The sequence below is a fragment of the Xiphias gladius genome, chromosome 20 (assembly GCF_016859285.1).
Source record: "Xiphias gladius isolate SHS-SW01 ecotype Sanya breed wild chromosome 20, ASM1685928v1, whole genome shotgun sequence".
Taxonomy (NCBI): domain Eukaryota; kingdom Metazoa; phylum Chordata; class Actinopteri; order Istiophoriformes; family Xiphiidae; genus Xiphias; species Xiphias gladius.
Window position 1 is genome coordinate 5,383,235 of NC_053419.1, and position 27,061 is coordinate 5,410,295.

The 27,061-nt window shown below is 42.2% G+C and overlaps 1 protein-coding gene across 1 annotated transcript; it reads left to right on the forward strand.

Moving 5' to 3' along the window:
- Window positions 1–913: 913 nt before the first annotated feature.
- On the forward strand, window positions 914–25,665 carry tprn (taperin). Its single transcript, XM_040156556.1, has 4 exons — window positions 914–3,353; window positions 22,029–22,242; window positions 23,828–23,952; window positions 25,429–25,665. The coding sequence occupies exons 1-4, from the start codon at window positions 1,125–1,127 to the stop codon at window positions 25,489–25,491; spliced, it is 2,631 nt and encodes an 876-aa protein (XP_040012490.1). The 5' UTR covers window positions 914–1,124; the 3' UTR covers window positions 25,492–25,665.
- Window positions 25,666–27,061: the final 1,396 nt, after the last annotated feature.

Sequence of the window (27,061 nt, forward strand, 5' to 3'; positions counted from 1 at the left end):
TCCATCTTTCAAGCCAGGTTGAAAAAGGAAACAAGGCCCGTATAACCTATTTATCCGTGCGTTAGTTTCCTCCTCTGCGCCCTTTAGCCTGGCTCTTCTTAATTGTGGCGTGGTGATAAATGTTTGATGAGGTACAGTAATCTCTTGTAGTACCCAAGAATAGCCCTCTTAAGTGCTGATTCATGTGCAGCGGGCTACTCCTCAGCTCATGTGTTTACTGCGGCCGGATTATCGACAGTTGGCATCAGCGGCAGAAACGCTGAATGAACGGTCGCGCCCGGCAATGGATATTCCCCACCCATCACACGCGAACAAAAACATTCTGGGGTTACGGTGTCTTGTAAGACTGGCTGAATGGGAACTGTATGCATAGCGCAAACAGCAATGAGTTTGAAAGAATATTATGAAGCCGTGAGTAGTAAAGTAACCACTGATTCACTGTACAGTCACCATTCGGTAGACTACATAGATACAATAGAGATTTATGAGCTCTTTGGGGATGCTTGCTATAGTATTTAGGCTAGGACATTTCTAAGGTGGTGGAAGAGCTTAGTCTTGCAGGTGTCACGCCGTGGTAATTAAATAATTAGAACCTCTTATAATGAAACGTTAGATGAAACAGAATGAAAGAAATAATATTAACAACAAATATATACTTAATATATAAGGTACATCCAATAACAACGTTACATATAGTCGAAAATATGGAGGGGCGGGTTGAACCTGAACGCCACATTTTTGATTGACAGCCAGTCCTTGCCCACTCAACAATAAAAACGGGAGTGGCTTGCGTCAATGTGCGGTGTTCTATAGAAAGGAAGGGGGTGTGTCTGTATACCATAACGACCAATCAAGAAGCGGAAAGGACTACAGAGGCCGCTCGTGCTGCAGCGGAGGGGCGGGGTCGCGTTCAGGGGCTGTGGGGGAGAGAAGAAGCAAGTGGGAAAGCAGAGGGAGAGGAGAGAGAAAAAAGAGACAGTAGATATGTGTATGAGCGTGCGGTGATCGGTGCTGCAGGTACAGTCAGAGCCGGATACAGGTTTCATAGCAGCACCGGACCGCGGCAAGACCTCCTCGGAGCCTGCCTCTATTCCTCTCCATCCCCCCCAAACAACCCCTCCGCAATGTCTGGCGGAGGAGAGGTACGCGTCCTCCTCCAAGAGGCCGGGAAAGAGAGCCCGAGAATGCCGGCCTGGAAGCGAGAGATCCTGGAGAGGAGGAAGGCGAAGGGCGGCGGGTCTGGAGGAGCGGGCGTCGCGGAGACGAGCCCCGGCGGTGCGGGCCCTCAGCGGGTAAACGGCGAAATGACGGGTAATGTGAACGGCAGTGGCGGCGGGGGACCCAAGAGAGACAGCGGACCGAGCGGCGGGTCCGGGCGGAACTACACCATCAGCACGGCCAGCCAGCACTTCGCGAACAACAAAGAGACGCGACCGGCGGCCGCGGAGAGGACGACACCGAGGGAGGACGACAGACAGGAGAGCCTGGTGCTACAGGAAAGCCTGGGCCCGCTGGAGGATAATCCGTTCATCAAGCTGGAGAAGGAGCGGAGGAGACGACAGGACCGAGAACACCCCGCTCGTCCGGTCCAGCACATCCTGGAGCTGTACGGCAGCGTACCTGGTATACGGACTATCCGTGCGGAGAACATTATCATAATTGAGTCGGATCCGGATTACTTTCCGGAAGCTGGAGGGGTAAAAACCGGGTCCAATTGGCAACAAAACGGTGTCAGTACTTATAGCTCTCTGAACGACCTCCTGGACCGAAGTGGGAGTGGTGTTACTGAGATAAGAGCCAAGGAAGTGGTCATTTATGACACCACGCTAAGCAAGAGTGAGGAGAACTTGAGCACCCTGGGCCGCCCAGATCGTGAGGTCCCATCCTATGAGACAGGTGAGGGTCAAGGCAGGGTTACCCGGATGTTGCAGAAGTTTGACAGCAACTACGGGAAGCTGCAAAAGAAGTCCCACAGCACAGAGAACCTGCTGGACCTGGATTGTAGTGCCAGCAGCAGGCCAAGACTCTGGCCCAAGCCACAGCCAGAACTGGTGCCAAAGCCCAGGCCAGGCCCGTTGGTCAGCAGCCCCTGCAGCAGCCCAGACAGCAGCCACCCACCATCACCAATCTTCCAGACTCCATGGTCTTCCAAACCAAAGCCACAGCCTGTCGTCTCTGAGCCGGGCAGCCCTCAACGCCTCACCGGATCCCCAAAGTCTGTGTCTTCCTTCCGTCAGCGGTTCGAGGAGAGTGGGGGCCGTGGTGTGGCCATCACCCCCAGAGGTGAGCCAGACAGGGGGCTAACCAAGCCCACCAGAGAGAGAGACTGGGAGGGCATCGAAGTGCCACCCAAACCCAAGGTGCCATGCTCTCCGGAGACCCGTCGTGCCCGTGCCGAGTCCCCCTCAATCCCCGTCTCATCCAAGGTGGCAAGCTCCTCACCTGACTTCGAGATCCGTCCCTCTCCAAAGCCAGACCTCGACCAAATTCCTGATAGGGACACCCAGGCACGGGCGCTCGCAAACCTGCGCCTGCAGTCCCGGAACTCCTTCACAGTGATCCCCAAACGCCGTCTCGCTGCCTCATCTGCAACAAGCAGCCCAGCACTGTCTGGCCCCATCAAGTCTTCCCCCTCCCACAGAGTGGCAGAGGTGCCCACGCCAGGAGTGCCAACCTCACACGCCCCTTCACCCACCCTGACACCCTCAAAGAGGAAGGAGGAGAAAGAGCAGGAAGAGAAGGAGGTGGAGTGGGTACCAAGGCCATCCAAGCCTGAACCATCTCCTTCTGTTTGCACAAGTCCTGCACATCCTCCAACCTCAGAGCCTTTGTCTCCATCTCCTGCTCTGACCCCAGGTCCCTCCTCTCCACCTGCCCTGTCTTCACCCCCCTCTTCTCCGGCTGTCCCATCTTCACCCATTTTCTCTCCACCTGCCCGATCTCCCATCCCCTCAGACTCTCCTGCCCCATCTCCTGTCCCTCCTGCCCCCTCCCCGGCTCCAGAACAACCTCCTGGGGATCAGCTGCCAGTAACAAACATAGATGACATTGAGGTGGAGCCCCCACAGCATGTCCCTGTTCCCAGCCCCATGGTGCAGAGAAGAAAGGGGAACACCTTCACTGTGGTACCTAAACGCAGGGTGGAGATCGAGGCCCAGCCAAGCTCACCTGAGCCCCAGCATGAAGCCTCAACCGAGGCCCCGCCAGGGTCCACACCCCCGCAGGCCCCCTATGCTCAGCTGGGCTCCCTGCTGAAGAAGCGCTACCCTGCGGTGGAGGAGATTGAGGTCATCGGTGGGTACCTTTCCCTAGCAAAGTCCTGCCTCTCTAAGACCGGCTCCACGGGCAAGAAGGTGAGAGCAAAAACTGAATCAGACTTTTGAGCATGTAAGGAACACACACAGACAAGTGCTGAAAAAATCAATTGATTAGTCAAACTATTTTGATTTATAAATTAATTATTTAAGTCATTATCAAGCAAAAAGCTTGTTAAAGCTTCTCAAATGTGAGGATTTGCTGCTTTTCTCTGTTCTATATTGCTGTTAACTGAACATCTTTAGGTTTTCAGACAAAACAAACAACGTGAAGGCATGATCTTAGTCTCTGGGACTGTGGGATAGGCATTTTTATAAGATTTTCTGACATGTGAAAGACCAACCAATTAATCAGTTAATCAAAAACACATTTGAGAGATTATTCACTAATGAAAATAATCGTTATTCGCAGCCCTCATTCCTAGATTATCATCCTTCAGAGAAAATACACGCGTCAACACTGCAGCGCTCAAGAAGTATTAATGTATTAATGTGCGCTTACAATCTTATGCAGAACATGTGCCAAATCTTCCCAGGGGGATCATTAGTTTCCTCTGATCTAAATTTAGTAGTCAAGCGTCACACAGGAGAGGCTGTGGTTTTTGTTTTTCTTTCATCTTTGTGCATCTGTCACTGTTCTTTAACCAAGCCAGTCCACACCGGTCACCTGTCCTTTTTAAGGACTCCAGAAGCACTTCCACCGTATGGTCAATCCTCAGTTATTTTCATATGTTGTGGTGTGAGTGTGTGTGTGTCTGCTACTATAAATCTCCACGTCCCATCACTTGACCCGCTCTCAGGCCTTGATGCCCGAGTGTGTGTTGACACAGCCACTGGGAATGACGCGCAGCACTTTTTGCTGGGGATTGCCGTCCTACAAAGGCATGTTATTTGTTGTAGAGCGCATTATTGGATTAGGTGGCCCTCCAAGCCTATTGACTGAACAGTCTCATCAAGGCTGTACTCAGGTCTCAGGATTTGGCTCAGGGATCCGGGCCAGCTCTGACCTGTCACAGATTCTGAGGGACACATTTTGTGTTTGTCTTCACAGTGTAATTCATTTGGGTTCTTGTAGAAAGCTGAGATATTCCCAGGCCTGGTCCTAAATCATAATTAAATGAGAGCAAAGTGTGTGTATTGGGCATAACAATTATCCTGCATTCATAATCAGATATCTGGTGCTTGCTTGGCGAAGGTCTCGCTGTAAATTGCTCCTCTTTCATCTGTATTAGGAATTAATTAAATATCAGAGAATGTTAATTCATTTTGCGAGTGCTGCAGGCTGCCTTCACATTCTGCTGTGGTTCAGTCTGTGTGCTGAACATTATTTTCAGCATGTTGCTGTTTATGTTGCTCTGGTATCTAATGAAGAGAGAGCCCATGATTGCAGCCTTGTGGCTTTTACCTTACATAATACATTTTATGGGGATGGTTTAGATGTTCAGGGGTTGGGGCATGTTGCCAAAACATCCTGGGTCTGAGCCCAGCCTTGGACCAGTGACACATGCTATCCCCCACCTTTCCTCCTGCTGTACTCTGTCCGCCTAAGTGGAAATATTATTTTAAAAATGCGTTCCCATAGTTTTAGGATGCATTCAATTACATCACCGCCCTTTCCTTTTTGATCTACAAAGCACCACATAACCTTTTAATGCCGAATATTTTGAGCCTTTTGGCAGCTCTTCAATCTAGGCTGGTGTCTCAGCCTCTCAGACCTTGGCCCACAGTCCTGTTTCCCTGACCTGGTCTGCTGTAATCCTCTGCTCTCCAAGTAAATCCAACTACCTCTTACAACCAGGGCAAGAAACTCAGCCCACTCATGATTTTATCAAGAGGAAGCTCTGCAGCCAACTAGATTTATACAGTCCCATTTAATTCATTGTCACTTCTCGAACACAGGTGATCAGCAGAAAGGAAATTGAAGAAAGTAAGACAATATATTTGGATAATTATCTCAAGCAATATTCTAAATATTTTCCTTAAATTTCTCCTGAAATCCCTCCAGATTTTGTACATTCATCTTCTTTTGTTAAATGAAAATAATCTTTGTAGATAAAACATTTTTATATTTCTCAAAGTAAGCTATTCACAGAAGTAAAGCGGCACTATCGAAATATTTCAATACCCAGCCTTAGTGCTGACTAAAACAGTTAAACCCAGGATGCCAAAATGTGTAATTGCTGCACCATTCCTTTTTAAGTGGGAGTTTGTAGATGTCTTGAGCAGCATCTTCTCCACATGACACTGTCATTGGGCATCATGTATTGAGTATCAATGGAAAGTGTGGGATTTTAACTGCTGTAGATTTTAAAATAAAGTTCTGTGGGTTGGAGCGGTGCTTGCCTGCACACTATGACTTTATAATGACAGATATTCAGGCTGGAGACCTGTCCACGTGACCTGTCTGTGGTGTACATGTTTTACTGTGTGCACATGTGCGTGTAGACCAGCAGTGAGCATGGCCATGTGACATGAACCAATCTGTTTTTTGTTTTGTTTTTTTGTCCTTGTTGCTCACAAACACAACACTTTCTCCTTTTGTTGTCTGTCTGCTCTTCTTGGTCATCATCAAGGCCCAGATTTTTTTTTTTTTCTTCTTTTCTTTTCTGGGCAGGGCTGCGCAAGCAATTACAAAAGCATCAAGGCTTGGCCTGGCCTGTATAATTTGTGTGGAATTTTTGTTCAGTGCCGCTTCTGTGTGAGAGCAGCCTCCGAGAATGGCCTCGGCTCAGAATTCTGGTCTGGGATTGCTTTTTTTTTTTTTCGAGCGCTGTTTCCAACAAACCCAAATCATTTTTTACGAGGAACTTGGCTAGCAAATAATGTTCCATATGCATGTCAGGACTTGAGAACCAAAGCAGATCATCAGCTCTTCCTCTAGATTTTCCAAAAAATATTTTACTCTATCCACTCTCTCTTGCTACATGTTCTCCTTTCTGAGCGCACTCAAGACTAGTATGAGTGCCGAACGCCGGGTAACATCAAGACCATTTTCTCCTGTAAGCTCATCGTTACTGCTCAACTAACACCTCTCTGCTTTGTTTTTTTCTCCTCTACACATAGTGCACTGCTTTATTCCTGTGGGGTGGTGGTTAATAAGGCCTGTCCCCTTGCTTCCAGCTTCCTGTGATCTCCTCCTCTTTATTGGGGAAGGAATTGTGGATGAGCTATGTAGGTCAAGTGCAGCTTCTTGTGCCGCATCACTCCTGCATTTGCATAAAATCGACTCGGTTTTCCTAGTGAAATACGGAGGCCAGGACTGATTCAGTTTCCATCTTTCAGTTTGATTGGATTGGGCTCTCTTGACTTAGCGAAGGCAGAATTGGCAGATTTTTTTATTTCCTTGTGGTAGACGCTGCCACTCTTTGTCGAAAAGAGGTGCAGCTGGCAACAAGACACTGGAGGGGGTGGAGTGGTTTGTTTTTGAAGTCTCTGCTCCCCATGACCGGTTATTATGGGAAAAGGGAGACTGTCCCATCTGTTTATAAGCACAACATCCAGAGAGAGAGAGGAAAAGATTTTATGGTGCACCCCGCCTTTTTCAAGTGTTCATAGTTTCTGTGTATTTGCACAGAGGAACAACCCAGATTACTCATTTTTAAATTGCTGCAGTATATTTATGTGTAATTCTGATCATTCTGTCAAGCCAATGATTAGGTTTAGCAAAGAGGATAGTGTGTTCGTTAATGAAAGTGGTGATTATTCAGATTAGTGACTATTATTCTAACGGAAATTGGGATTAGGTTACATATCAATGTGTTTAGTTCCTCTTGATCCTGAATCAGCATAAGCCTATAATTAAACTAACTGAACTAATAGTGCTTTTACACTTAACCTGTTTGGTGCAGATCAAATCTAATGTTTTTGCCCATGTGGGTCTGTTCCTTTAAGCTACTGGGAGAGTACTGTCAGTTAAACTAAATCTGTGTTTAGGCAAAAACTGAGACACAACCAGGATTACATTACGATTTTAGGCATATGTACTGCCACCATAACCAATAACCCTCCAGCTACAATTGGCTGATTGCACAAGATATGGCTCAGGGTTTCACACAGAATTGAGTCATTTGAAACGCCTTAACACCAAGTGTTGCAACTGAGATTTTACGAAAACTAGTTGGTAGTCTAGCAGAAAAGTCAAAATATATAGCTAAAAGGACAGTATAAATGGTTGAAACGTCCAGCACCACTCCCAGCCATTGTGGGACTCCAGGTGACATGGGAATGGCCATAGACGTGATCGAAGAGGAGTGGTTGACAGTTAAAATGTTAAACTTCACAGAAATGAGAGCAAAATTCACCTGGCAGCTATGCAGTTTTTGCCAAAAAACTGTCAAAAAAACACAGTGCAGTGGTGGGTAGGGATCAGATGAATGTCTGTGGGGGAGAAGATCTTTACGGCACCTTCTGGGATCCCTTTTTTCGGTGTCCCTGGCCTCTAGGATTACTGTTACAGTCAAGGCAATGTTGTATGATTTTTTCATTTCCAGTTGGGTCTTCTCCGTAAATATGAAGAGTTCCCGAATGACTACGCTTGTTTGAACCCACACGTGCTGCTGCGGACCCACCAAAGCCAGCATTTTCTCGCTGTGAAACACTATTGAACAGTTCCATTGCGGCCATTCCATCTATAGAATGGGTACTTGAACCCATTTAACAGGGCTGTGGGGGTATGTTGGAAAAAAAATAGTTCCGATAGATATAATGAAAGAGTAATTATGAAAAATAATTTACTGATCGTGTTAACACATACGTTCATCATCAGCTCATGGGTGCAGGGATTTTCCTTGGTGCATCAGAAAGTGAGCCATGTTGCAGTCTTGACTGCTAATGCTCATAATCAGTTATTACTGTGCAAACTATTTTTTGACACCAGAGAAGATAGATAAACATACAGTACGGGGTGCAGAAAAGTCAGTTACTGGCAATTAATGGTCCCCTGTGGATCCGGGGTAGTGCTTATGATGCACAATGATGTCATCAAAACTGTCCAATAAATCCGTTGCCTCGTTCATTTTTACTTCTCTTGCTTCTTTGTAATACGTGTGTGTGTGTGTGTGTGTGTGTGTGTGTGTGTGTGTGTGTGTGTGTGTGTGTGTGTGTGTGTGTGTGTGTGTGTGTGTGTGTGTGTGTGTGTGTGTGTGTGTGTGTGTAAACAAAAATGGTCCAGAACTAAAAGGCATTAATTGATCTTTTTTTTTTTTTCTTTGGTGTTGACTAAATTAACCAAACTGCAAGTCTGAAAGCACCTTAACTTTATAATAAACTGTACACTGCAACAATAGTACTCACTATAGGACTAAGTGCATAGTGACACTATGCATTAATACCATGCACTGATGCAACAAGAAAGTTAAAGTCAAGCTATCTGCCCCTACATGAATAATACTTGTAAAAAGTGCTTTATAATTAAATTACAAATAGTATGACTTCTATATCTCTATACCAGACATATCAAAGTCATGTTTTTGCAGCACTGAGTATATTCCTCTGCCTCTGTGCATGAATGTGAAAAATGTTTCCTCCATCTTTGTTAAGAGAACCCACAGTTTTTGTTTTTTTTTAATTGTGGTTAAATGTTATGCATACAGCAGGTTAAAAATATCCAAATGTAAATAGTTAAAAGCCCTGAGTAACACAGGAAGGCCAATGAAAGGCCACACTCTCCCATTTACATTGTGCGCCTGGGCTACAGGTGTGAAAGTCCATTGTGTTTAATTATTTACCACCCAGCAGACATTCCCCTTCTCTCCTCCCTTATACTTCCTGAAACCTACGACCCCACCCCTTGCTATTAAAATAAAAGTTTCTTTTCAAAATAACAGCCAGCCAGCCATTATCCTGACTGCTTTTTTTTTTCTTTATTGAGAAAGTCTTTGAAGTTAAGTGGCAATATTTATTTCTTAGAAACCAAGAAAAATAGTTTCGAGAGAGTGCATTTTTACAGTAATTTAACACTAAATCTGCTTGTATAGTCACTTTATTAAACTTTAAAAATATTAATTGATTCTGCTCCCAGTCCATAAAGTTCATTAGAATAGCAGCTATTTGTCTTTTTCTAATGAAAATCAAGTTATCCAGTACTCTATACCCCCCAAAGTAGAATTCTTTTAATAAGGGGTTGTGTTCAAGCTGACATAAGGCCTGAAGTTGCTCTTTAAGATTATCAGGCACCTGGCAAAGTTTCATGATGTCTGGAATTTTCATATTGACATATCTTATGAAGTTGTTTTGGGAAATGTATTAGCAAATAGTTCCTTATTTACACACCCTGCAGACGCAGAGCAACATTAACATTCTTTTGCAGGTCATGTTTTAGCTTCCCAATGAATTTCACTCTCTTTCAGCTCTGTTTTCAGTCTCCACCAACTCCTGAGCTGCCTGATGCTCCACTGTGTTCACCAGATAGTCACTTACTGTGTCTGTCTGCCGTTTAGTGCTAGGCAGGTAGTGTATGTGGGTTTATCAGGGCCTGTTTTTTTGGGGTTTTTTTTGCTGAAAACAGCTGCCTGCTATGGCTGAAAACAAATTGAGGAACCACTAAGACTGAACCGAAACAGTAGAGTTGTGTTCCATAAAACCAAAACAATGAGCTTGAAGAGGCTAAAAGGCTGCGTAGAACTGAGGGGAACTGTGAAGTTGGATATTAATTCTCTGCAGGATTTGTCTGCGCCCCTTCACTAAGACTTAAGATTTAGTCGCATTGAGTCACAATCCCACCAGCAACTTTAAAGACATCAAAATGTCCCCCACAGTTTGTCACATGAGAGTTCTGTCTTCATTATTGATATCACTGGCAGGGCAAATATGGTTTCCTCTTAACAAGCTTGTCATTTCTTCCGGGGGCTCTGTGGTTGTAGGATGTGGACACACAAACGCTCTCTCGCACATGTACACAAAGACACAAACCATGTCTAATTTCTGCATAAACACCCACATATGAAAACACAGGTTTCCCACACACAGCCCTTGGGTACATGTGCAACCCTGCAAAGTTGGTGTAATTAGAATTCAGCCGGCAAAGCCTGACTATCATAGTCATGTTTAATTCAGTGTGTGTGTGTGTGTGTGTGTGTGTGTGTGTGTGTGTGTGTGTGTGTGTGTGCGTGCGTGCGTGTGTGCATGCCTGCGTGTGTGCGTGTGTATTTTAGAGTGCAAGAGTTACAAGATGCAGAGACTAAAAGCAGAAGACGTTAAAAGATTGGGCTTTTTGAAAGTTTATAAAAAGAAACAGAGTGGGCGGGTAGAAGTGAAAGAGGCAGGTAGAAGCCACTGACTTTTAATACCTGTAGTGGGTTCTTTTTCCAACATCTGCTTTGACAAATGCGAAGTACTGTTGTTAACCCGGGGATGTATGTAGTCCTTTTTTTGCAAAATGTAAATTTTATTCAAATACTCTCTATGGAGGCTGTGTGTGATCCACCTGAATGATTTCATGATTAACAAGTCCTCGCCCCAGGCCCGAGATGTGCAGCATGTAAAGGATATTTCAGTTTTTGTTTTTGTGCAGTGTCATGTGACTCATTGATGCCCTTAATAATTTGCTTTTTCTATCTACACGTCTTAAAGCTGTCTGTTTTACCGCCATGTTGGTCTCTCTCTGACTGTCTGTCTCAATCTCTACTCTCCTGTTTCCCTCTGTCACATATCCATGGCGCCTGTCGCCACGGCAACACGAGCCACGGCCATTCTATCCTGTCATTAAGACTCCAGGATAAGGACACACTGTCTGTCTCCTACACACACTTTTTGACGTCAGTGTTGATATTATAGAGTCTTTTATTGGTGGATATGTAGTTGTTATGAGGAGCATTTTGCTCTGAAAAAGAGCTGCGTAAAATTGAAACATCTTTTAATAAAGATGTTTTGAATGGTGCGCACATTCTGTAATTAGCAAACCAAAACCAGTGTTTCTGTGGGTGGAGCCCACAGAAGATGTTTTCAAGAGGACCGGTACATAGCCAAGGTCAGTTATTTCAGTACAAGGTTGAAAAAGTCCCCAAACATCTATCTGTTTTCATTTGTTCACTTGTCTGTGTGTCATCTCTTACTTGCATCATCTTATCTTGCCTTCCAGCGCCACTAGCATGCCTAGAATCAAACAATTTTGATCATCCCTTAAATATGATTTTTAATGCATTGTGACCATGATAAATACAAAGCAGGACATGTTACAGTCAAATAAACAGTAAAATAAAACTTGAGTGCTCTCTGCTGAATACAATTTTTAAATAACCGCAAACATATCTTTGCCATTTGTGTATTGCAGTGTCTTGTTACTTACTGTATCAGTTGACATATGCCAATATTAGTATACCTGTATTTTCATGGCATTGGAAACTGTGTAAAAACATGCATTACTCCAGGGTGGACATTTCTGAATATAGCACATAACATCAAATATGTCCTAAGAAGTCCCTAGATCAGTGCATAATGTGCCAAATAGAGAATCAATGCCGAGGTGTCCTACAGCAATAATTGCTCCAGTTTGCAGGAAGTGTAGCTTTGTGATTGCTTGTCAGAATCACTGTAAAAAGCCTTAAGCTTTAAGAAGAAATACACTTGTTTGCTCTCATATTGGGAATGAGATTTGAAGAGTGATATCAGTTTCATCTCTGTGTGTTCAGTAGAGAGATCGGTAGATGCGTGTTTAGCATGGCTTAGCATAAAGACTTTAAACCTCATATTTACATGTTTACTGCTTACAACCAGTGTTTTGCACACTTTTCTCAATTCTGAACAAAACCCTTGTGACTGTTGGTTGTTTTGGTGGCTAGCCGGCTAGTTAACAAGATACAACCCGTAAACAAAACATTTTTAGTATTTTTGGAAGGTGTCTCTTTGGCTGGACCACAACAGCGGGGCCAGCCCTATAAACGTGAATGTCTGTTGCTGACTGACTGACTGACTGACTGACTGATTGACTGACTGAAGTTACACCACTGGACAGCCGCCCTAGTGTTGGAGTTTTTCCATTGGCCGTTGGTCTTTCAACGTTAATTGGGGTTAACAGTTTTTATGGCGTCATCAGAGGGGGCATTTACAGGCAGAGTTTCCAGCTTAGCGACAGAAAAAAAGCACCTAGTGACAAATCTAGTGATTTTTTTTTTTTTTTTTTTTTTTTGGAAAAACCTTAGGTACTGTCCGTAGAAGAGAGCCACCAGTACCCCCCCGTCGGGCTTTCCCTCCGCAGACACACCTCTCTATGCATCTCGTTCATTGACCGCATGGCAGCTGACACAGACGTGAATGAGCTTCTAAGTGATCATTTTAGATGTATTTAAAATGGCTTGGAAATGGCTTGGAAATGACTGCTGGTTAACATGTCGTCTTAATGGGCTGCGCTTCAGTCACTTTTTCATACTTGTTCTGTTGTCTGACATAAGAAACTGAAAAATATGTAAATGAGAACAGCCTTATTGGGAATTTGGCTGTATTAAAATACTGTATATGTGAGCACACAGAGTGGGAGAGAAGCAAACAGATAAAGAGCTGAATCCAGATGACGCTAGGCAGAATGCAAATATGACGCAATGACATCATGAATATGCTCATTAGCATATTACATCATCTAGCAACATTTAGGAACTTTTCAAGCAGGTTTTAGCTCCTTTCCATTTAAAGCAGTTGTTTACAGCAGTTTCACAACAGTTTTCAAGTACGTCTTGAATTTCGCACATTGACCATATGCAGTCCAGCCATATATTTGGACCAAGTCTTGTTCATCTTTTGACAGAAGCCAGCCCTTTTCCCCTGCCTCCTGTCTTGGCATTAAGCTAGCCTATACACACCTGGACTGGACTCTTTACTAGCATGGAAATAAAACTCATATTGTCATTCTTATCTTATTGCTACAACATCAAACGTGTTTTTCCCCGAATTCAGCAGAAAACATTCGATATTGCAAGCTCCCCCAAAAGTTTTGGTTGTTACAAACTTTCCAACTTCTTCATCTGCTACTTTTGTCCTGAATGTGCACACTATCCACCTTCTTTGCTGTATGCCATTTTTACCATATGCTGCCTTGAAACTTGGTCAGTCACTGACTCATCTTTTACCCCGAGTTCACTGAAACACTAGCCTTATCACTTCCCAAAATCCAGCTGACTGCACCGCCACTCTCTACCGACTCCACTAAGGATCAGTGTGAGACGCACCCGTTGGCTTTTTGTCTATGCTTTGGCTTTTATATCTGTAGACAGTCCCTGATATAGCCACTGATGAACCACCATATAGAGACCTGTGAGCAAGATGTTCAACATTTCGACTCCTTAAAACCAGGGACATCCCAGGCATCCTTTTTAAAGGAACTATAGTGTCTCCTCCAAAAGATTAGCCATTGTTTAATCTAACCATGATTTCACTTATTAAAAATTAAAGAAATTGAAGATGAAAAATTCAAGAAAAAAGGGGAAAAAAAAGATTAACAATGAGGTTTTGTTCCTACGTATAGTCGATCTTCCCCCAGGAACATATCCGTTATCGTGATCTAGTGTGCAGGATCATATGCTGTCCTTTGTTCTGATTGTTGCTTTTCAGACATGCCCAACCATCCACAAGAGAGTCCCAAAGTGAAATTGTATGTATTAAATGCCATAAACACTCCCGCAGGTGTGTGACAGTGTGTGTAAGGAATAGTTTGCTGATAGTTTTCGATGTCCACCTTGCTAGTCTCACCTTACATATACAGTTTGTGCAGTTTTTAGCCAGTGCCAGGTCATTCTTATCAACAGAAATGCTCTCAGATGGTTCCACTGATCTCATGCAGATCTATTTGAGGGGTTGTTGATACAAACTGGTTTGGGAAATGTGTGCCCTCTCCCATCCATATCTTAACAGTCTGACAACACAATCTAGCACGAGACTTAAACATGCACGCTGGTACTCACACAGAAGTACAAAGAGCATACTATTGCAGCAGTGACTCACACAATCTTGAGACATGGCAGCGTAAACACACATTTTCACTTTTGGCACTGTTTGCTGCCCACACCACCAGCACGAGCTGCGAGCACCAACCACTTACACAAGTGAAGAGTTTTCTCAGTTATGTCAGTGTTGTGATACCCGCTCATTAATGGTTGTATCACTTGAAAAGTCTCCACTTGAATACTGAATAATTTACACAGGAGGTGTACTGTATTTTTAGCACTGGTGTGCACTGACCTTTTTACTGAAATATTTCAGGTCAACGATGGCATAAAGGTTTTGTATTTGGGTTGGAGGTGAACATTGCAGGATTGAACCCCTGCATCCAACGAGCTTTTTTTTTTTTTTTTTTTTTTTGCCAACCCTTTTTCAAACTCACTGACCAAATTTGCTGCTCAGGTGTGTCTCATTTGCAGCAGGTTGCCGTTGGCATTCAGCAAATTACTCATAATTACTGTGAAGAATGTGCTTAGATGTGTGATCATTATGCTCCACCAACAAACACAAGCTAATGATTTAAAAAAAGAAATCTTGGCTCCATTTCAATCAGGTAGAACTTCATTCTTCTTTAATGCAGTAGGAGAGGGGTTCATAGTGTTGATAGCTGTGGCATTATTGTCCTCACAGCGTATCCAGTCTAGCTGTTGCCTCATTGCACCGATATACCAGTTGTTAAGGATGGATAGGATTTCAACAGTAATATCTCTTCCAGTAACCTTGTCCCTGTGATTGAATAATCCACATAACACATTGTCAACAGTTTTCATTGGAACTACTTTTTTACAAAATAAATAGCCTCTATGAAGACTGTCACCATGAAAATTTTAGAAGCCCATTCACCTCTGTTGTATTCGGGTGAAGACATATATTGTCAGGATATATGTTTAAGCTTATTTTACGGGTACAGCTGTTGTTCAGTGTCTATTCATGTCCTAAATGTAGGACACAAAAAAAAATGGATAGAACAAAGGATTCTTTTGAAATGTCTCGTGAATATTCTCTCCATCTGATCCGTTGTGCATCCACCATTTTGTTTCCCTATATGGGATCCTCTAGTTCACGCTAGTTATCCTAATTTACCAGCACAGAGGAGAGGTACACCGCATGCTTTTGGGTTTGGGCTTTTGGGTACATGTAGGAGCTTTTATCCCTCTGCTCAGGCCCTAATGCAGCTGCAGCTAAACTCCTCAGCCGGTTCATTGCGGTGCAGTTCTAATATTATCTACCTGGCTGGAGATTAGCTCTAATAGCTCTAATCAGGCACCTGGTAAGACTCCTACAAGCCACTACACACCTGTGGTCCATTTCGAGGACTTTTATTGTATACTGCGCACACATGAGCAGGTGTGCCAATACCAACATGACTGTACACACCACGCCCTATGTCACCTGGCAGTACTGAGATAAATATAGAACCACATTTTAAAGAGATGCACCCCCAGTCACACACACAAATGCTCACATGCTGCTACAGCCACAGTTGTTTGCAAGAACTACCCTAATGTGCCATAGCTTCACTGTAACAGCTTTTGAATTCAACTCGATCAGTGTGTGTGCGTATGTGTCCATTCAGTAGGAACCACTTTTCACCAAACAAGGACATGCCACGCTGGGTGGCCCTGAAAAATTTACTGGCACTACGCCCATCTCGTCTATTGGTCGAGGCACATTCATGAAGACATAATCTCATCTGCCAACTCTCCTCTTCCTCTCTATCTCTCTCACTTCTTCTTTTGTCTGTCCTCCCAATATCCTTTTATGCCTCGTGCACAACCTGCAAACAACAAAAAGCACAGCTGATTATGTGAGAAGAAGTTGTGGAATACATATCAGCGGAAATATTATTTACTCAGCTCGGTGTCTGACGCGTCTGATGTGTCGAAGCTGCTGCTGCAGCAGCTCTCAGCTCTGCAGACAACCACAGCCCTGTCAAGTTGTTTTCATTTCCTCTTCGGCTTCAAACATCCTTTTTTTCCAGAGCAGGCAAAAAACTCTGCTATAGTGCTGAAATGTTTCTATTTGTTTCCTGAACAGTTTTAGTGTGTCGCAAAGTTTTTTTTTTTTTTTCAAAATCTTCACCGCCATTTCCATAGTTTCTCCGTTTACTTCTGACCCCAGTTTCTTGTAAATATAGAAATTTAATTTGAAAGTAAAGAAAGAAATGGGATAAAATGGCAGCAGTTTCCACAAAAACAAGAAAAACAAAAACAATAAAAAAAATAATAATAAAAAGTTACGCAATCCGCCTTTTGCAATGTGTACCATTACAGTTTTGTTACACGTTCACTTAGTCCAGTTCTTCACACTTATGGAGATTCTCAGCATCTGTAAATCTTGGATCATAATTAAACACTAGACAGAACAGATGTCTTTATAGGCACTCAGTTGCCTCTAAAGGTCTAGGTTATTTTTTCCCACCTCACACAGTCTGCTATACTATTTACCCAGACAGTTCAGGTCAATAAGTAACCTGTAATATACGCATGTCAACGATCTTGGACTCTTTTTTTCTCAACTTCAGATCTGGAGGGTGTAAGTGAAAGGAAGGACCTTTGGATTTGGGTGAATATTTACAATCAAGATTCTTAAGACTTTGTTAATCACCTCCTTCCAAAGCTCTTATCACACACACACACACACACACACACACACACACACAGGACTTTTATTTATGTGACAACATACATAAATCACAGATAAATACACTGAAATATTGAAACCAGTCATTTTAAAATAATTTTTACGTTTAATCATCTGTTTTAAAAACGATAACCTAAGAGTAAGCTGCTAAAACAATGCCATTTCACCAAAACTAGCGTTTTCCTGAACAGGATTTTCCTGTGTGGTTTTCAAAACAAGTTGCATGCTAGAGAATTTTTTTTTTTTCATCATTTTATTTCAACATAAGCTGACACAAAACATCAGCTTCTCATACACACATGCATACACACACACTGCAATTCATAGTCAGCCTTTGATGAGCATAAAACAAAACCAGACAATTAGTCAGTCAATGCCACGGCATTGTGTCTGAGCACTCTGTGGTGAACGAGAAGGACAGCAGGCCTGAATTGGGCCCCTGTTGGCCCGTCCCATAGCCTGAGGACAGAAGACAAATCACTTCTGCCTCTGTGATGCAGGCTCTTCATCTCATATAGATGAAAAAGACCCACAACTGAGGCTCAAACATGAGCACCAGCAGGCTGGGAGAGGCATACTATGTATAAAGATCACAGTTCTGTTACCCCCAATTTGATCAGTGCTGCAGCTTAACAGCTAAAACCTCAAGTCAGAAAGAGGCCAACAGCTAAGGCATTGCAGAGGATTGTCATCTAACAGGAGTCTCATGAGAAGAGTGCTGGTAGACCAGACAAAAAGAAAAATGAAAGACAGTGAAAGGGGAAGCGAGCACAGTGGCTCGCCTCATTTATTGATAGACCCGCGTTTGGCATCCGGAAACTTCCTTCAAGACAGGATGCCAGTTTAACAAGGAAATGCTTTTTGTGGTGTAAGATTTAACTCAGGAACTAAAAAAAGAGGTTTCGGGGCTAAAAATAGGCGATGTTTGGGACAGAGGGCTCTTTTAAAAACAGTAACATAGTGCCAGAGCCTGTATCTATACACAGGATTTGATTTGTATTGTGGATCGTGCTGTTACTATGGCAGAATGCTATTGTTTTTCCCTTGTTGTCAGAAGAAAAAAAAGACTGATCTTTTATTGAAACAGAATTGTCATTACTTGCAGTTTGGTTAGTGTTGAAAGGTCAGGGGTGTAAATTGCCCCAGACTTTGAATATTTCTCCCCTTTTGCTAATCTAAATGCGGTTCTAATCTTCTAAAAGAAAAAACATTTAGCCCTGAATTTTTCTGCCAAATTTCCAACTAGCAGAACAGAGTTATTATATATTCATTTTTATTGATATTTCCCTATGGAACCTTATTAAACTTGATGTAGCTGAACATTGTGACATTGTGGGGAAAAAAGCAAAAAATAGACTAAATATTAAACTAATTAACATTAGATGAATCCGTAATAGGTTGAAATGTTACAGTTGTAAGGCTCTTTGTTAGGTTCAGAGGGTTCACGGACTGATCTGTGAACCCTTGTCCTTCTCCACACTGACACCTGACATGAATATCAATGAGAAAACAAAACTATAAAGCCTCCTCAGTGATATCATTATCTCAATAGATGTTAAAATGTTCCCTGTCCCTTTTTTATCAGCCCTAATTAAATATTAGCAACAGTTGAATCATCGAAAAATCAGTGTGAGAAATAAGTGGAGGAGCTGCTCAGCAGGATTAATTTCCAGGATTTTTAAACATTTCAAACCTCATCTATCATTAAACCTCAAATGTTCCAACAGGTTTGTTGAGAGAAATCTGCGATTGACTGAAGGTGGTTACCCACTGACTGTTGTTCTGAATCTACGCGTCCGTGTCTTCAATCTTTAGGTCCTATGGCTGTATTCTATGAACACTTGTCCTTAATTTATAGACAGCTGTCATGAATATATAGTCCAGAACCTAATAACCCTTGTCCTGAATCTGTAGGTTCTCATCTTTATTCTATAGGCCCTTGTCCAGAATGTGTAAACCGTAATCCTTACTCTACAGACTTTCGTCCTAAATCTGTAGACCCTCATCTGGAATCTAGACCCCCTTCCTGAATCTGTAAACTCACTGCCCTCTAAAGATCCTTGGTTTAATATATAGTTCAGAGACCTAACACTCTTGTTCCAAACATTTAGACCTTCATCTTTAATCTATAGACCTGCATGCAGAACTGGAATCAGTAGACCCTCATCCTGAATGGGATAGACCTTCATTATAAATTTGTCAACTGTCCATAATCTGTCGACCTTCATTTGGAATTTATGGACCTTTGTCTTTCATGTACAGACCCTCATCCTGAATCTATAGATCCATGTCCTGAATCTATAGTCCTGAGGCTAAATACCATCGTCTTGAGTTTACAGGCCTTAATCTGTAGACCGCCATCTTAAATCTATAGACTCGTGTGCTAGATCTGTAGACCCCTTGACCTTCATTTATACGCCATCGTCTTTAATTCACAGGCCAGACCATCATTGTGAATTCATGGACTCTCAGCCCAAATCTACAAACCCACATCTGGAATCTAGACTGTTACCCCAAATCTGTAGACTCTCCACCTTCTATGGAGCCTTGCTTTAATCTCCACTCCTAAACCTCATAACTTCTTATCTTGATCCTAGTCCGTATTTTATAGTCGCTCATTTTTGATTGTTTGACTCCTGACCTGCATCTATTCGCCCTTGTTTGTCAGATCTATAGACCATTTTTATTTTTCAATTAAATGGAATTGCATTATATCATGCAAACGAATAATGTTTTCATGTCTTACACTTCTTTAGAGGAGTAACACTACATTTAGTTGATTTATTCCATTGAAATCTCCACAATGAATATTACATATTATGTACAAATTCAGTGTTCCACATTTATAAAACTTAATACACTTTGCCTTAAATAACAGAAATTGCTGTTTTAATTATAAGTAGGTATTGTGTCAGTAGTTTCCCCAGTAATGAATGAGGAAGATGTTTTAATTTCCATGTTATTAAATTCTGGAGTGGGACTTAAAATGAAAATACTAGTAAGAAAAATGTGGTTCCGTGCCTACGTTTTGACATGCCTATACCTGTCCATCATAACCAAGTCATAAAGGATATGGAATAAGCAGGGAATTTTGAAACTAAGTGTGAACCCTGAATGGTCTCTAGTCAGAGGTGGTGTTGCTGGCTTGTGGCCTTGTGATGGAGATTAGGGCAGAATTAGATCACAGCCTACAGAGTAGATGGAGCCAGGTACAGTATGTTAAGAGCAGTCAGCTGACGGCCTCGGGGAAGACATGGACAAACCTTCTGTTATGTGTTTGTGTGTGTGTGTGTGTGTGTGTGTGTGTGTGTGTGTGTGTGTGTGTGTGTGTGTGTGTGTGTGTGTGTGTGTGTGTGTGTCGGCTGTCATCTCCATGGCAACTCAAGAGGTAAAAATAAAACCTTTTTGAGTTTGCAGCGCCTATGCGTGGCCAGAGCACATGAATAGTAAGTTATTAGAAACCGTTTCTGGTCTTTCTGTCATCTTAAAACTTCAACCCTCAGGTTTTGTGAGTGCCAAAAGAGGGCTGCAGATTGCACTGCAAAATGAAATCATAGAGAAGAGAGGCGTACTGATGGAAAGTTAACAGCAATTGAAAAATTACAAACAAATGTACAAACAGATGAAGTCATGAAGAAACACACCTGTAATATATGGACAGTAATCAACAGTCACATGTTGCAGTTGATTGGCATATTATCAGTTTTTTGTGTTTTCAGAAACTGACAGATGTTGATTGCTCAAAATTTTCAAAGGATTACATTCCCACAAATGTTAAGACAGCAAGTAACTTCCAGAAAGCTTTGTCGTAGCAGTAACTTCTCAGAGGAGCTGTCACATCCTTCGAAAGGGGCGAGATGTCTCCTTAGAGAATAACTGTCAGTCAGTGTGCTCACTGACAGCTAAAACCACTTAGGTCTCTGGCTGCACAGTTGCTATTCGTGTTGGATTACACGGCGCAGCAAAGTGCAAGAGACTGCCTCACCCCAGGGATCCATGTTTGCAGACCACTGAAGTGACGCCAAACAGACACGTCTTACAGCAAACACTCCGAGATGATCAATCACAGGCCACGAGCTCCTGCAAGGCTGCCACCTGCCCCGCTTACAGTACACACAGACTACAGTACACGCTGCCACTGACAGGTCTAGACAAACTGCAGCTAGTTCTCCAAGACTCCCAATTAGAAGCTCTGTTGAGTAAGTTATGAGTCATTTGATTTGTGTTGAGCTAAGCTAGCATTACTGCAGTGTGAGCAAAGACCTGACACAATTGATTTTCAGTATACAAGGTACAATTACACAGCAAGAAGGAAGTAAAAACCTGTTAAAGTTTACCCTCCTCATAAAATGTAGCAGTCTTGACAGAGAGTGATGTCAGCAATTTGTTCAGTTCCGTGCTTCAAACTGGGACGACACTGTGACACTTTGACACTTTGATATCTTGGCTGATGGCTGTAAAGTTTACCAGCCAAAGCAGCAAGCAAACAGTCAACAGCGGGTGGTTGGTTTCCATAGTAAACAAATCTGGCTTGTAAACAATGGCCTACAGAGACCTCTGTAGGCCAGCTCTTATATCTATATAGATATATAGATATAAGATAGATATAGATATATCTATATATATATATATATATATATATATATATATATATATATAGATATATATTTACATTTACATTTACAAATAATATGTGTGTGTATGTGTAGTATTAGGAAACTACTGTAGCTAATTCTCTCCTTTTTCTTTGTTGCCAGCCAGCTAGATTTTTATAAATCAAATATCCACTCCAAATCATGAACGGGCACCTGCCCAAGCTTACCAGCCGCAGCCAAATTTCACTGGCATTTGGCCGACGCCTGGTGTTATAAATCCTTATTATGATGCCAGCAAAGTGAAAATGAAGTATGGAGCCTGGGGAAAACAGTGTCACCATGTATTTACAACTTGAATGGAACAAATTATGTCATTTACCCATTGGTGCTATTTGTGTTGTTTGTTGTTTCTGATGTTTTATTATTAATTAGGAAAAACACTTTATCAGGACAGCAAAAAATGAGCAATATTGCCAAATCAAAGCAGTTGGATAAATTGTCAAAGATAACAGATGATCATTTACACAATTTTTTTCTCTGCCTCTTCCAGCTCAAAATCTCCTTCAATGAGTCGAGTCTCCAGAGTACATACGAGTATCCATCAGAGAGCAGCGTGTGGGACAGCGGGGAGGACGAGGAGGAGGAGGAGGAGGAAGAGAAACAAGACGGGAGGATGTCGGACGAACAGCCAAGCATGGTGGGACGCATCCACATCCCTCGACCCAGTTTCACAACCTCACCCGCACAAACGACCAACAGCAACGGTGAGACGACTTGAAAAGAGGGGTGAATCAGGGTTCATTTTATTTAATATTTTAGCGGTAAACGTGCAGGTTAGATGTCCAGTTTTCGTTCCTAGTGGCAGCCTAAAAATGTGAGCATCTTTTGTCCAGGATTTTGGTCCAGATCATTATTTCTAAACAGCGGTTAACCACATAGTATTGAAATTTTCTGTAGATGTTCGTGGTCCTCCAATGATTCCTAATGATTTTAGGGACCCTCTGACCTTTCATATGCCGTGTGAACAGTTGAAAATCTCTACTTGTCCAACAAGGTGGTTCACAACAAAGTATCTTGAAAATGAATGCCTCAGTATCTGTTTAACATCACTATTAATATTGATGGTCCCCAGGAGATGACTCCCCCAGGAGACTGGACTCCCTTAGCTTTCTTCTGCAGCAACCATTAGCTCAATATTTCTGCTTGTATCCAAGGAAAATCGAAATTTTCTGGGAGTTGGTCATTAAATTTACTATGCACATTACTGCCCTTCAGATGATGAACCCTTTGGATACTCCATGAGCTTTCCTCGTCGCATGGAAGTAGATAAGAAATCATCTCAAATCAGATGTATTTTTGCACTTGTGTTAACGCAGAGTTTGCTTTTTAGGAACTCGTGAAATCAATACAAACAAAATACAAAATGAGAAAATAGAATTAGAAGCATTAGTGGGAGAAAAAAAACATTAAAAGGAGGTAACATTTATGCAGTGGTGAGATTAGATAGACAAAAACCAAAATGTTAATACAGAGCAATATCAACAGCGATTATATAATATCTAAAAAAAAGTGTATTAATTGAAGGAGAGATTGGACAGATGACATGTATTCGCCCCTTACAAGTCTTCAACTATATCCAGTGGTATTTCAAATTTGTATCGTTAAGGATTGTTAAGGTGCTTTGGAGGATGATGGAAGTGAAAATTTACTCAGCACATTTTCATGATGGACCATTGATTACCAAATTAAAAAAAAAAAAGCCAGGTAACAGAGGCTGCTTTGAGTTTGCCTTGGTGTAAACAGTTTTAGACTTTACATGGTGGCAGTATCTTCTTGGAGGATGGGGGCGGGGTAGGGGAGGAGAACTGCTCATCTGACTTTATTCTATTTCCAGTCAGGCTACAAATGGAGGCCTTGGCCCAACCACCATCCTTGTGAAGCTTTAAACATATACAGTTGTCAGCAGAGGCCAATTCACAGATGTGTTGAGTTGATTTTGTTGTCATTTTTGGATCTAGTTTTGTCCTGTGCCCACCATCTCTTTTCATTTCACTGCAGCCATGGTTCATCTTTCCCCACTCTGTGCTCAGCATAGAAAATGAAAATAAAACTGCTGATGTTCTTTGTGTAACAGTATGGTTTCTGACGTTGTATAAAGGAATATATAATAATTACTAAATGCAATGAGATTTCATGAAAATGTATATCTGGAGAATTTGTGAATAGTTAAAGAGCGTGAAAAAGTCTTGTACTTGATGCAGTACAAAAAGTTTTGCTGAAAATTAGGAAAACAACAGAAAGGAAGAAGGGTAGGTGACATACTGTATTATGTCTCTTTATGATTTGTAGACCTTTCCAGCTACATTCCCAAGCACTCAGTGGACTTCAGCGCCTGGCAGGAGCACAAACATGATGACAGTGTATACCAGGAAGACACCACTTCCCAACATACGCAGATGACAGAGGAGGTTATGGTGAGAGAGAACTCCTCCATTTAAAGCTGTTTACGCAGTTCAGTCGAGTGGCAGGGGTTTCTGCCACTGAGCTACACCAAGGTCCCAGTTGACATTTCCACCCATCAGTCTGTGGGGTTTGCATAATCTCCCAGTGTTGCCTGTGTGTCCTTCATTTTACTCTTCACAAGATGGAGGTTTTTTTGATATGTGTCTGCAAGTCTTTGAAATGCCCTAAAATGTCTGAAATATATGTTTTTTTTTTATTTCAAGACCAGAAATGGTTACAATTACAGTCAAAGACACCTGGCCACAAAATCTCAGATTTGTCTGATCCTAAATGACAATAAAGCTGTGTTTGCCTACTGTTTATGCAAACATTACTGATGTGTAGAAACCTTTATCATCCTCAGAAAATAATAATAAATTTGATTCTAATCTAGAGTTTGTCCTTGAATCAGGGCTATAAAAAAGGATTAGTCTCATTATTGATAGATCTGTTCTTTTTCAATTCATCAAGTAATTTTTAAGTCTATAAAATGTCAGAAATATAAAAAATGTCCATCACATTTTCCCAGAGCTTTTTTCTTTTCTGACCCACAGTCCAAAACCCAAAGATGGTTAGTTTACACCGATATTAAAAACAGAGAAAAGCAGAAAACCCTCACAATTGAGAAGCTGGAACCAGAAATTGTCTGGAAATTGTTGTCGATTGACAACTGACGACTGAATATTAATCAACCATTCCATTGATCAACTAGACCCAATGTTGTGGTTTGATTTTTGGTGGGGAAGGGGCCTTTTTTTTCCTTCAGTTATGTATGTTCCTTTTAATGTGGTGTTTTATACCATAAATTAGGACTCAGAGGTCTTCAAAAATGTCTTTTCTTGGTGCAGTAGGTTCTTGGAGCAATTTTCTACTTATGAAAAAATATATCAGTCATGTATACTACCAGAATATGTTTTTTTTATGGTTTCTAATATTTTTTCGGTATTATTTTCCATGTAAATTAGCATTAAACACTTTGTTTGTGGAAAGACATGGAAAATAAGATTCAGCTGTTCCTGAAATTTCGCATTTCCTCTGTAAACACATAAGGACAGAAGGACTGCAGGAAGTGCAAATTATCCTGTTGTACCCACAGAACAGGATTTTTTTTTTTTTTTACACTTTTTATACGTGTCTCTCAGTTTTGAAAGACAGTTTTAATAAATCAAAAAAGACTGATGAGAGAAAAAATCTTTGTACTTCAAGTGGAAACAAGTCACAATTATAAACTTCCCGTGCTCAGAGTATACAGGAAGTATAGCACACAGCTTTTTCATACGAGTCAATAGCAGAGCACTAAAATCACAAGTGTACTGTTGTAGGAGTATGTCGCCCCCAAAAAATTAGAACAATAAGCAGGAGATGTCTGCTTTATAATGACATTAGCTTTCAAGTTGCTAAGAGGGACATGGATTTTAAATGTTCAAACTTTTGCCTTTTCTCCTCAGCTCACACCGGCGGACAGCTCCTCCCTGTCTGACTACAGCAGCGAGCCCGCTCTTTACTTCTGATCCAGCGGACCAATCGGCTGTACAGTAGCTTTGCAGCGTCACACTTGTGGGACCAGAGCGCAGCCAGAGCCCAGAGGAAGACTGCCACACCTGGGCCCGGCCGGCCTCCAGCTCTACGCTCCAGCCATCTCCAAGCACATCTTCCTGATCAGAAAGGAAACCTAGTGGATTTTTGTCGGGGGTGGGGTGGGGTGGGTGGGGGCGGATTTCCTGCCACAGTACCACTACATGCCACGTTATCAACTCCATATCAGAGCAGAACAGCTTTATGCCAGGTGGCCAGTGTTTGATTCTCACCTTCTTTTTGAATCGACGCAACAAATACAAAAGCAGCTGGACTGTCTCCCCCTCCCCCGACCAGATCCTGGACAGTTGATCTGTCAGCCTCCCTCCGTCCTCATCCTCACTAACAAGACATCTGACAGAATCAGATCGATTGTCGAATTCTGGAGGGACGTCTGTATTCCTCTCCAGAGTCTGGGAGAAGTCCACCGGCTCCGTGGTCTCTCCTGTTTCCGAGTCTGCATCTCAGCTTCAGCGTTTGCTTCGGGTTGGTTCCGGAGACGTTAACGAGCAAGGGAGTTTTAAAGCGAGCGACCAAACTCCTTAAAAGAACAGGAAGCCGCCAGTGCCCAAGTGTAGGTATCGCCATGACGACAGAGTTCAGTGTTAGCATGGAAACATGTCTTTAGGACGTTCTCCAGAAATGTAGGACCTGGAGAGTAAGTCCGCTTGCATACAGTAGATCGATGGCAGATTCAAACACACAAAAACAAAAAAATGGTTGAAAGGTGCCACAATTGTAGTTTTTTGTCTTTTTTTTGTTTTTGTACCTGCATGTTTTGATTTCAACCGGCACCTCCGCTGGTTCTCTTTTACTGTAAAGCTTCTGTATGCCTTTTAGTTCTGTACGTTTTCTGGCAAACTATGCTGTATTGAAGCTGCTGGACGTTTGGTAGAGGAGTCTAACGGCAAGCAAACTTCAACACACGTCCCCTCTTTGTGACGAGTAGGGGGGAAACATATGCACCCTGGGGAAGATTTCTGTCAATCAGTAGCAACTCTGATCCCTGATCAAATGCTTGAAAAAGTGACCTTGGCCAATAATGTCTGTATGTCCGTATTGCTGGTGACAAACAAAACATCATACTGTAGAATGTTTCTGTATATCCTCTATCAAGGTTGTCTGTGTCACGTTTATCAAAAGCCGTTAGAGCGCCTGAATCCTTTCTCTGGCTTCTTGTGTATTTATTCCTGCTTCAAGTTGAAGTTTGCATGTCTGAGACCTGTTCACGTACAAAAAAACATTTTTGTAAAGAAAACTTTGCTGGTATGGAAGGAAAAGGACGGGCCCAAACAGCCCCACAGACTTTTTTTTTTTTCTTTTTTCCAGTCGGACCTCATGTACTTTCACATTCCACAGAGAAAGAAGGTCCATTGATGTAATGAAGGCAACAGTGATTATGATCATAGATAATATGGCGTGTTTGTGAGAGCGAATGCAAGATTGCGTGTGTTTGAAAGAGTATGTAATGATTTTTTTAATTAAGATTTTTTTAATATACAAGTA